The sequence below is a fragment of the Abramis brama genome, assembly GCF_963993115.1.
Source record: "Abramis brama genome assembly, chromosome: 25".
Classification (NCBI taxonomy): Eukaryota; Metazoa; Chordata; class Actinopteri; order Cypriniformes; family Leuciscidae; genus Abramis; species Abramis brama.
The window spans coordinates 22,893,369-22,905,927 of NC_139987.1; the positions used below are offsets into that span (position 1 = coordinate 22,893,369).

Below are 12,559 nucleotides of genomic sequence, written 5' to 3' on the forward strand. Positions count from 1 at the left end.
ATCGTTTTATTAATCAGTTTTAAATTGAACTTTTGTAATATACCATAAAAACAAGTTATTGTATTGAATATATATATATATTCTAGTTATATTAAATTTCCCTTTCAGTGGTGATGACCATATATCTGCTACTTAATATCTTGTTTTCTAAAACCCATGAAAAAAACTCATAATTACAAGTGATTGAACAAATAAGTCTTTTATTAATTTGACCTCAACCAGGGTTCTCACAGAATAATAAGATTATCTGACCAGTAGAGCTGTAGCCTAAATAATGGACTGTACATCAGCTAGAATATTTTAACGGATAAAAAAAAATTACTTTATAAAATATGTAAAATATAAGGAGATTATAAAACAAGTGTAATTGCACTTGCAATGATGTTTAATATTATATTTCACTCAACTCTTAAGAAATGGTGCTGATGTCCAATTGTAGCCAACTGAGTCAAAGTCCAAGTACACAAACTGTCAGGTCACAAAATAAAAACACAATTAAAAAAGAATAAAACAGCCCATTTAACACTAAAAACAAAGGTTTACTTCTGAGAATATAAATACAAGTGACAACGGGGCTTTGTTTAAATGCATTAAAGATATGTGGCAGTCATTTATTGTGTGTATGATTTAGATTTTGACCTAAAAACAGATAAATTAATCTAAAAACGTATAGTATTGTTAGCTAGCGGAGTCTAATAAAAAAAAAAAGTCAAGCTCATTGAGAAACCACATCCATTTACTCTTTAAAGAACAAGCACAGTTCCTTTACAGAGAAAATGATTTAACATTGACAGCACAGTCCAGCAGATTGGGTTGACCAGATGAAGTCTCCTCCATTTTCAGCGAGGAGTCCTGTCTCTGTGTCGAGGTTTCCGGTGAGGCCCTGGAGGTCTTGTCGATCTGTCTGGAGGGGCATGTGGGTTGTGGCGTGGCTCACGATGTGGAGACTGATATGGGGCTGAAGGACTGAAGTAGAATCCTCTGACACTCTGGTTGGGAAAACCGGGTCTCGTTGGTCTCACGCCCGGGGGTGGATGAGGAAACAGAGGCGGGCGGAAGGACTGTGGCTCAGGTGCTCTGAACGACGTCATGTTGTTCCTCTGTTGAAACGGGCTAAGGAGAAATTATGAGAATGATTAAGGAACAGCGTTCACTAAAACCCGCTCGTAACACGCCTCTCCGAAACAACGACACACAAACCATCATTTCACCTTACTTAAAGATTTAAAACCCAAGCATCAATGTTTTACCACAGGTTTACTATAAAAAAAAGTGCTACATTGATCATAATGAATTAACTTGTGTCAAGATTGCACATTAGTCACACAGAAATAAAGTGGTTTACCGTTATTTCACAAAAGAAAGAGGACACTTGTACTAGTCGCATCTGTTTATTTGTAGTCACAGGACAGAATGTTTACATCACATTTAGAAAGAATGATAATTTCTACAAATGTGCCACTAAATATACGACCTGAGGAACTTTAGCACTCTCTCCCAATACGGTTATATATTCAGTCAGAGAAACAGAGGAAGCTCTCAAAAACCGCAGTTGCTTTATTTTATGCGGAGCTAAATATGGATATCAGACAGTCCGGTATAAAGACACAAGACGTACTGACTGATAAAATAAAAACATGATTGTAATAGCCTATATGATTTATCTGATTTCTTCAAGCGGTCATATTTAGCTACCATGTGTACTATGGTTATGGTTAGCGCACATAGTGTTTTGCATCAGGTATAAATATTTCTGCCTTATACAGTGATTAGAGTTCATATCGGACCACAAACAGAAGGTATTCAAACATGAAAGTGAGTTTTGATGGAATCATCCAGCGCTGCCGTCTCCAGACTCAGATAAACTCCGCCCCGTTGTTCATGACCACTCCTCAAGCCCGAGTTGGCTCGCTTTGGACCAAGGTATTCGGTGGGCCAAAAAACCCTGGCCGTTGGCCCCTAGAAAGCCCCGACGAGGCCTGATCAAGCCCTTGAAGTGACTGTGATAACACGACTGGTCCTGGCACGCACTAGCACGCCCGCTTTTGGCCCGACAGTGGAAACGCAGCTAATGTTGATGATGATTTAGTCTTGTTCAATTTTTTTCCGCAAAACCAGTTCAGTGCAAATCTGATTCTAAAGATATCATTAGTGATGTCAAGTCACAGTGCTGCTCATTTTTGTATCCGATTGGAATCTGATCTAAATGATTGACTGTACACAACTCTTCCAATCTGATTTGTGTGTCTCATGGCGAAATACCTGCATTGGTTTCAATGTTTTCTATGGCAATGACGTCAACAACATGACAGGGTTTGCAATCTGATAGTGTGTAGCTGCGGTACTGGACTACAGAGGCGCCAGGCCCATTCAGATTTTTGAGCCGAAAGGATTTGAATGCAGCTTCCAAAAGACAAAAAATATATATATTTATACAATTGATAATTAACCCATTGAAGCGTACTATCACACCGGTGCGTTCAGTGTGTCACGTGATCAACTGCTAAATTCAAATTTGCGTTTGCTCTTTGTCTGGCGCTAACCGTTCAGTGTTTTCAACCATATAATGTTTATGTTTCTGACATTTAAATACAGATAAGTACTAGCAAACCCCATCCCCCTTCCCTATCTATCAAAACAGATTTTTAAAAATCTGTTTTATTTTGCTGTTCACACCCAGATTCCAATGGGGTGTGCACAACTGACAGTCTGAACAAGGCTTTAGATGTTCACACAAATTACAATCCTTCTTCAAAGTCTTAAAAAAAGCACAGGAGAAGCTTACAAAAATTGATGCTGGGGATTCCTGTGCCCTTGGTCAGATCCTCGTCCATTGTAAGGAGGATCATGGTTATGCTGTTCCCTCCGATGATGAGGAGCCTCGTTTGCTAGTCCCCAGAAGGGTTCTTGGTTTGGTTCCTCCACCGCCACATTACTGCATGCGAGAAAAAAAAAATGTAATTAAATACAACAGTAAACTTCACCGAACAAGAGATCTAATGGCGTCAAATAAAGTCAAATTTATTTGTATAGTTTTTTTTTTTTAATAGATGTTGTTATAAAGCAGCCCTTACTTAAAATCATGATGTTAATGTTTATAATATTGTAATATCTTAATGTCTTATAGTCGCATTTAGAAGATTAAAGCTGTGCGATAATTTAGTTTTACATTTTGCAATGAATCAAGCAATTGAGCTATGATGTATAGAATATATGTGAGAGTTCTGTATGTATGCGGATAAAGTTTAAAGTTTACATTTTGCAATGATATAAACAAACAATAATGAATTTGGAGAACATTACAGTCATTCTGGGTGATACAGAGGGGGGGAAACAGATTTCGGTGAACTTTTAAATAGCAGATTTGGTGACCCTGCTGTATATCTGTTCTGTTGCCATTCATGTCAGCCCAAAATTATTTCTACTGTATGAAACTGAGGAGATCGGACATCACCAGAGTGAATTCAGAGAATTTTTGCCATTCACATTTGTAATCCTATGGGATATGTAAGCAAGTAAGTAATTTTAATTTATAAAGCACATTTACACACAGCACAAAACTGACCAAAGTGCTGTACAATGAATAACTAAAAAGACAAGTAAAAAATAAAAACACATAGAATCAATAATCATAATTATGCGTTTTGTACTAACTGCAAAACGTCTAAGTGATGATTGTGGGAGGCCAAAGTAGAGGGAATTACAATAAACCAGCCGTGATGTAATAAAGGCATGGATAACTTTCTCAAGATCGTTAAAAGATAGGAATGACTTCAGGCGGGAAATCATTCTGAGCTGGTAGAAACTATTTTTGACAACAGATCTGTTTGTCAAGGCAGAGTTCTGAGTCAAGAATGACACCCAAATAATTCTGGCATAAGGTTTGATAAATGGGGTGAAGTGACCTAAATTTTGTACCACATTGCATCTTGCCTTGGGAGAACCAAAAATAATGACTTCTGTCTTGTCACTGTTTAACTGGAGAAAGTTGTTAACCATCCAAGTTTTGATGTGTTCGAGACAGGCCAGAAGAGATTGTATGGAATCCCTAGATTTTAGAGGCAAGTGTGAGTCATCCGAGATGAAAAGAGATGTTGTGCTTCCTTATGATGTCACCCAGTGGGAGCATACACAGGCTAAAAAGCATAGGACCCAAGATGGACCCCATATGAAACAGAAGCAGAAGATGAGGAGAACTTGCCAGTAGATACTGAGAAAGTCCTATCATTGAGATAGGAACGGAACCAAAGTAATGCGGTCTCCCTAATGCCCAACTGCTGAGCAAGGCGAGCAAGGAGGATGTTGTGATCAACGGTGTCGAAGGCGGCACTAAGATCCAATAATATCAGGATGGCATTATCACCTGAATCTAGTGTAAGAACAAGATCATTGGTTACGTTGAGCAGAGCTGTTTCAGTACTATGAAGTGATCTAAAACCTGACTGAAAAGGTTCTAGTATATTGTGGGTGGTAAAAAGGGGAGCAGCTGTGACAGAACAGCTTTTTCCAGAACTTTAGAAATAAAAGGAAGCTTAGAAATGGGACAGTAGTTATTTAGGCATTTAACATCGAGATCATGTTTTTTGAGCAGGGGTTGGACAAACGCAACTGCTTAAAACATGTAGGGACAGTGCCAGATGAAGTGCTCGGTTGAAAACAGAAAATCCAGATTGTGACGAGAAAAAAAGTCATTCAGAACGAAAGTCTTGTTAGACACTGACCTGCTATTGACCAGGGCCACTTTTGCTTTTGAGTAAACCGCAGACTGGGTGCAAAGAGAGTATTCCAAAGGGCGGATGTTCAGCGAGTTTACCCCACCGCTACGGATTCAGACTACGCAATCTCGGTTGAGCAGGGCTAACGGGCATTTGGGGTCGATGCAGGGTAGTGTATACGTGACAAGAGTACCTCAGATCCCACGAACGTCAAGCCAGGTAGAGATCTTTCCGACCTAGAATGTCTGCAAAGAGCTGGCAGGGACCTAATTGTGCGGGAGAAGCACTCGCTCCTCTCCTGATCTTCACCCGGACGCCTCCGCGTTTGCCTCGGCGCCTCCGACACTTCCTACGGTTAGAGATACAGCAAGGTAGCCGAATGACGCACTCAGCGATGGGGTAAATAAATGAAGGGCGACATCCGTCGTAAAGAACAGGGGTCACCAGTGCGTTTCTGAGATTCAACAAAGTATTCCGATCATAGGACCTTGTAGCAGCAACAGAACAGTACCGACATAGCGTAAGTGACAACACAAACAAACATAGTAGAAGTTGACGGAGCTGACGGCAAGCCGACAAACACACTGGCGCCATCTTGCTCACGTCACCTGTGCACAACTGACAGTCTGAACAAGGCTTTAGATGATCACACAATTCACACTCCTTCTTCAAAGTCTTAAAAAAAGCACAGGAGAAGCTTACAAAAATTGATGCTGGGGATTCCTGCGCCCTTGGTGAGATCCTCGTCCATTGACAGGAGGATCATGGTTATGCTGTTCCCTCCGATGATGAGGAGCCTCATGTCGTGTCTCGTTTGCTAGTCCCTGGCAAGGTTCTTGGTCTGGTTTCTCCATTCCCACATTACTGCATGAGTTAAAAGTAAAGGTAAAATTACACGCAACAGTAAACTTTATAATATATTAAGTTATATGTGTACTGTATGTACAACTGAGTAGAAGAGCTCACCTTCTCTTGGGCCCATTCCTCAGGTCATCTAGATAGTTCTGCCTCTCAATTGAGTGTCCTCTTGATGCATTGAACACTGGAAGTAATCACACCATTTAGATAATACCAAAAAAGCATGCAAATACACAAGTGAGTATACTTACAATTAATTGCTTTTTGGGGCTTCATCCCATCAACATCAATTAGGTATCTATGATATAATATTTAACAGTGACAACGGATGGATGCAATAGCTCATCTACAGACAAAGTTGAATGATCACGAATACGGCTGGCATGTTTGCAAACATTCATAAAATGAAGCTACTTACCGACAAATAAGATAGCCAGTGCGATTCAAACCATGTGTGCAATGAACACCAATCAGCTTCTCTGTAAAAAAAAATATATATTGTTAATCATTCTCCAGTGACGGTAAAGACAATATATGATGTTACAAACAATTTCGATTTCAAATAAATGCTGTTTTTTTTAACTATTCATCAAAGAATTCTTAAAAAAAGGTTTCATGGTTTCAATAAAAATATTAAGCAACAGCAAAAAAGCAAAAAATAGTACCAAACTTAAACTTTTGAACGGTAGTGAATTAAAAAAAAAAGTATTTTTTTAATTTCATATTGATTTAATTAAAGTCCCCATGTAGTCAATAATTTTACCAAATCACCAAAATTACATATTTAATGTTTTTTCCTTTATAAATAAATTCTTCATGCCTTAAAATAGCTTGAATGTAACTCTACACCCTTGCCTCATTTAGTATACAGATACACGGTTCTATGAATATGCAAATTAGATATCCACAGAGATCCACTCGTCGACGATCACATGTTGATCTGATTGGTTACAAGGTAGTTTGTGACATCAGAAACACCAGTGATTTCAACCGTCTCAGCAATGGTGTTGACTTATGAATTTGCACATGGTTTGTCTTTAAGCATATTAAAAACACCACATAGACATATAAACATTAAAAACTTGATTTTCATCACGGGGGTCTTTAACTGTAACATACCGTTGTTTTCATTGTCATGGAGAAAATGTCTGACGGCCTTCTTGAAGCTGAGAATCGTGGCATTGTTTGGCACTTCATGCCCTGCTGTGAAGATCTTCAGGTGGTACAGCGTGTTTGGCAAATCCTGAAACAATTGCACATTTACAGACAATTAGTACAACAACCGCCATGAAAAAACATATTTTTGCTCCGATCTCGTCATGCTAAATTCTTCAGCAGGGAGATGTTTACGTTCATGTGGAAAAATATGATTAGCTATTTATTTATCATCAGAAACACTGACTTTAATTCCTACCTGTACTGTGTAGTAACGCGTTGTGAAGGTCAGATCGATGATGAGACCCAGTTCTTGTCCTTCCTTCTCCAACATATGGACAAGATCAAATGGTTCAAATGCTTCTGATTGTGTTAAACGACACCTAAAAGACTACAACAAAAAGAACAGGCAGCACTGGAATTAAATCCAAGTTCACATGATCATTTCAAGGTAAAGGATTTGTTCGTGTCTTCAGACCTGTTTTAAAGGTACTTTGAAGGCGATGAAGCGTGTTCCAGGGATACGTTTACCCACTGCAGTATAGTCTGTCCATCTAAAGAGAATATAGCTTTAGTAAAAAAAAAAAAATCTTAAAGGTTTCCTTTAGTTAAAGGAGTTAGTTAATCCAAAAATGAAAATTCTGTCATTAATTACTCTCCCTCATGTCATTCCAAACCCATAAGACTTTTGTTCATCTTCAGAACACAAATGAAGATCTTTTTGATGAAATCTGAGAGCTTTCTGTCCCTCCATTGACAGCTACGCAACTACCACTTTGACGCTTGAAAAAGTTCATAAAGAGATCATAAAACTAATCCATATGAATCGAGCGGTTTAGTCCAAATTTTCTGAAGAGACTCGATCGCTTTATATGATAAACAGATTGAATTTAGGCTCCAACATGCTGCGTAACATCAGAATGATCCTCATTGGTTCTCACACGTCAAGTGAACATGCTTGAGCTTCTGTTTACCACGACTGATGTGTGTTGATGAATGTTTATATGTGAATAAAAGCCTAAATTCAATTTGTTCATCATATAAAGTGATCGAGTCTCTTCAGAAAATTTGGACTAAGCCGCTCGATTCATATGGATTACTATTAGTTTTACGATATCTTTATGAACTTTTCGAAGATTCAAAGTGTCAATTGCGTAGCTGTCAATGGAGGGACAGAAAAAAGCTCTCAGATTCATTAAAAAGATCTTCATTTGTGTTCTGAAGATGAACGAAAGTCTTACGAATTTGAAACGACATGAGGGTGAGTAATTAATGACAGAAGTTTCATTTTTGGGTGAACTATCACTTTAAGCAACCTCATGAAATAAGTCAATAAAAACTCACCTATCAGGAATGCCATTTTTCCCCTTTGAATGCATGTCTTCACAGCAGCTGCTTTACAATGCCATACACTTTTCAAAACACAGATATGTTTGATTACATCTATACGTGAATTTTATTACAGCAAGCAGAACTCAAACTCATATACCTTTACTAAACACTAAATTCTGAAATATTTATGAATTAGTTAGACCAAAGCCTGGTTTCACAGACAGGGCTTAGATTAAGCTAGCCTAGGCCATAGTTCAATTAGAGCATTTAAGTAGCTTTTATAAACATGCCTTCGAAAAAAGAAACAATGGCACTGACACATTTTAAATGATGCCCGTGCAAGTTGCTTTCAGTTAAAATAGCTCAAATATGCATTTTAGTCTGGGACTAGCTTAAGCCTTGTCTGTGAAACCGGGGGTAATTGCGTCAGTCAAAATTATCAATATCAGACCTGGTTTCACTTTAAGCTATTACTAAAACAAACTTAATTTAATATTCAGGCCTCAACTGTCTTTTTTTAAACTACCAAGTAAGTGTTGTGTTCGAGCTCGGTAAAGCGTCATGACAGCTTTTATACTTAAATACAATAAAGAATAAAATATGTTTACTGAAAAATAGCCCGTTTACCTCAGTGATATATTCTTCTTCCACGTTACCGACTCGCGTGGCCAACCCCTCTGACGTCATTCTTCTGCTCGTGACTGCAGGCGCTGCTGCCGCTCTAAGGCCGGGAGGTTAAACTGCATCTCAACCACAACTGAATGCGAGCCGTCCCGGAGCCGACAGAGTCACAACTAAAACACTTCAAGTCGAATTTTTTTTGTATAACAACAACCCTTAACTATATAAAATTACCGTTGTCTTTGGGAATCGTTTATGTAAGGGTTAATGCCCGACGAGGTGTCCATTGTCAGTTGCCTCCGCCGAAGTCCATTAATACTTGACAATGGACACCTAGAAGGGCATTAACCCGCTTATACCATGGTCACTTGCCAAATAACACATTTTTAAAACATTAGTTTATATTTTAATTAGTTTTACAATCGAAATCTAAAGTTTTTACAAACAATAACTTGGTTTCCCTGGTTACGCCCATAGACTGTAAAAGGTTACGCCTTAAGCCCAATTTATACTTCTGCGTCGAACTCACGCCGTAGCTACGTCGTAGGCTGTGTGTAGCGCGCGTACCCTTCGGCGTACCCTGACGTGCACCTCTCCAAAAATGTAACAACGCGTCAACTCTACGCGGACGCAAGCGCTGTGATTGGTCTGCTAGGACCGCTCCCTCGGGTTTCACACGCTCCCTCTGCGCGCGTCAACGCGGACAACGACGCAGAAGTATAAATGAAAACCAACGCGTTGCCTACAGCGTAGAGGCTCCGGCGTAGGTCCGACGCAGAAGTATAAATCAGCCTTTAAGCCCAATTTATACTTCTGCGTCGAACGTAAGGCCTATTTATACTTCTGCGTCGAACTACCGCCGTAGCTACGTCGTAGGCTGTGTGTAGCGCGCGTACCCTACGGCGTTCCCTGACGTGCACCTCTCCAAAAATGTAACAACGCGTCAATTCTACGCGGACGCAAGCGCTGTGATTGGTCTGCCAGAACCCCTCCCTCGGGGTTTCACATGCTCCCTAGGTGCGCGTCAACGCGGACAACGACGCAGAAGTATAAATTAAAACCAACACGTTGCCTACAGCGTAGAGGCTCCGGCGTAGGTCCGACGCAGAAGTATAAATCAGCCTTTACGGTTTATTTACTAGGTGTCCTCTATTACTTTTTAATGGACACCATGCAGCCAATCAGAATCGAGTATTCACCCAGACCATGGTATAAAAAAGTGTTAAGAGTGTTCACACCTAAGTTTTAATAATGGCCGGTTTCACAGACAAGGCTTAAGCCTAGACTAAAATGCATGTTTGAGCTGTCTTAGCTAGCAAGAAGGTGGCTGGCCGCACAATGGATTCAGTACAGACTACAGAAGTCTATCAAAACATTTTATTTTATGGATTGCATCATGCAAAAAGTGCAAAGCTGTCTTAACTGAAAGAAACTTGCTCTGACATATCTTAAAATATGTCCAGTAATGTTTTTTAAGGCACATTTATAAAAGCTTCTTAAATGTCCTAATTGAACTAAAGCCTGAGCCTGGCTTAAGCCTTGTCTGTGAAACTGGGCCTTAATGTTCTAATTTAATCAGTGCGACACAGGATTTATAAAGTTGAAATCACTTTCAGAACGTTTTTCCTAACTGATGAACAATAAAAAATAATTAAATTGGCAATCAAAAACTTGAATATTGAAAGTGACAGACAACTAAACTGCAGCGCTAACAGAAGTATGGATGCTAGTACAGTTATGATAATACTAAATAGGCTATCGTTGTGTGGCTTATCCGTAAAAAAAAACAAATGTTTCGAACTTGAGGAAAACTTTTCCACGAAAATGAATTACATTTTTCCAACAAAATCTAATTTGTTTGAAATGATTTGTTGTAATCTTGTTGTATAAACTTCAATTCATTTAGTCATTCCTGCTAGATAAAGTTTTGTCAGGTTGACTACATTTAATTTTTGCCCTGCCTAAAATCGCCAACATTATAATTTTAGCTAATTTGACTGACTCTACAGTTATTTCCAATGATAGAAGCTACTAGTGTTCAATTTAATACTTTTTACAGAGTAATATTGAATATTACTTATGCAGGTCTGCGAATGAGGTTTAATGCATGTATAGTGTATATACTTAGTGCCCACAGCCCTAAACTAAACACAGTTGCCACTCTTCTGCATAATGGTAACCACAAAAATTCAAAAACATTACAGAAAGTTCTCTAAGTTTCTAACATTAGTGAATATTAAACACTAACATTAACAAACAACATCTTTCCATTTACAGAAAACACATAGAATAACACTTTAATCACTAAATTTACCCTCCTAATGCAGTCCCTTGCAAAGCATGCTGGGAACTACAGATCTACTGCCCAGTTAGTTGTCAACAAAAATGATTAATGTTTTCACACAAATTTATTAAGTAAACTTCAGTTTTAAATATATTAGGTTGATTGAACACAATTAAATTAAGTTGTGACAAAATATTAAACAATCGTGTTACTTTAGCTTATTTTAATTCATTAAATTTAACAAAAGGCAAAAATTATTTTTTTGAGTGTATAGGGCCTATGAGATTCAGTTATCAGTTATTCAACTGCTCACTTTATCTCGGTGGCCACACAATTAGCCTGTTGGATACTTTCATTTGTGGAATAAATGAATAATTAATTGTTACCTATATTTATGGAAGTTTATACATTTAATCTCTATTTTTAGTCATTGTTAAATTTACTTTCACATGTTTTAGAGAGCTAACTTGGGTGTAGCTACTATAGCCTACTTAGACAGACATCTTACACAGTGACTTTTTAGGGAATTTTGGCAGACGAGGAAAAGCCGCAATTAAAAACGTAATCAAAAGGAATGTTTCTCTAGTCTAGACATGCATTACACCTGTGAATGCATGCGTGACTATCTGCAGTCACAATGTGCCTGCAGAAAAAAAAAATAAAAAAAAATAATAATATATATATATATATATATATATATATTTTTTTTTTTTTAAATAATTTATTTCTCATCTAAATTATAGGCCTATTCTAGGCTATGCATATTCATAGTGGAGACTGTGGATAGTTGTCACACAAGGAAGGGCAATGAGGTTTTGAATCCAAAGTCCAATTTGACTTTGGTTTCAATCAATTTGATTGTTTTGAACAATTCACTTTATTCATTAGCCTATAACATCTGTTAGCAAAAACAATGCTTTATTATTCTGAATGTTAACTTTTACAATAATTGGTGATTACAAAAAAATTGTTCTGATCATTATTTTGAGTAACTTTAAAATACTGTGAGAATGCTGAAGAAATCAGGAAAGAGTAGACAGACAGATTTACAGAGAATTACCTTTGCAGGAAGTATGTGAGACGAGGGGAATCTGTGTGAAAATAGAATGTTCCTCTGGAGACGGGAATGCCCTGGAGCAAAACGTCACCGGTTGTGAACTCCTGATGCTGTCTTTCAATTAAACTGAATTTAATATTTTAAAAATGTGCTTACAACATTTGGAATTATATTCATATCCATACATATTCTTTGGATAAAAAAAATCTTTGTTGCAAAATTTTCAGTCAGAATTGATTTGGACACAAATGCATGTTTTCACAATGTTGAATGTTGGTTGCTTTAAATTAGAATGTGTGTGTGTGTGAATTCTCTCCAATTAGAGTTTGAAAGTTTTTCAGTCACATTTTACTTGAGAGAAGTTGTCACGTGTTTTATGTGTTGTACATTCTCTATGTTGGCAAAAAAAGGGGGGAAAAAGTGTTCTTTTATAACAGTATTTAAATTAGAAAATTAGTTGGAAAATAACATCATTGGCTATTTAATGCAGGTTCCCTTGTGACAGTTGAGTTGACCATGTTAAATGACAACATGCTT

At 37.8% G+C, this 12,559-nt stretch overlaps 1 protein-coding gene across 2 annotated transcripts; it reads right to left on the minus strand.

The window, feature by feature from the left end:
- Nucleotides 1–183: 183 nt before the first annotated feature.
- dusp11 (dual specificity phosphatase 11 (RNA/RNP complex 1-interacting)) lies at nt 184–8,763 on the minus strand. 2 transcript variants are annotated; one of them, XR_014604698.1, is made up of 12 exons: nt 8,688–8,762; nt 8,073–8,140; nt 7,207–7,282; nt 6,988–7,119; nt 6,693–6,816; nt 5,992–6,052; nt 5,825–5,871; nt 5,682–5,757; nt 5,418–5,579; nt 4,909–5,064; nt 2,786–2,935; nt 184–1,113 (listed from the first exon to the last, which is right to left on the minus strand). XR_014604698.1 is itself a non-coding variant. In XM_084105182.1 (11 exons), the coding sequence occupies exons 2-11, from the start codon at nt 8,105–8,107 to the stop codon at nt 840–842; spliced, it is 1,137 nt and encodes a 378-aa protein (XP_083961308.1). In that variant the 5' UTR covers nt 8,108–8,140; nt 8,688–8,763; the 3' UTR covers nt 184–839. The 2 variants fall into 2 exon arrangements, 1 of the variants encoding a protein (XP_083961308.1); XM_084105182.1 differs by lacking the exon at nt 4,909–5,064 and having other exon boundaries at nt 8,688–8,763.
- Nucleotides 8,764–12,559: the final 3,796 nt, after the last annotated feature.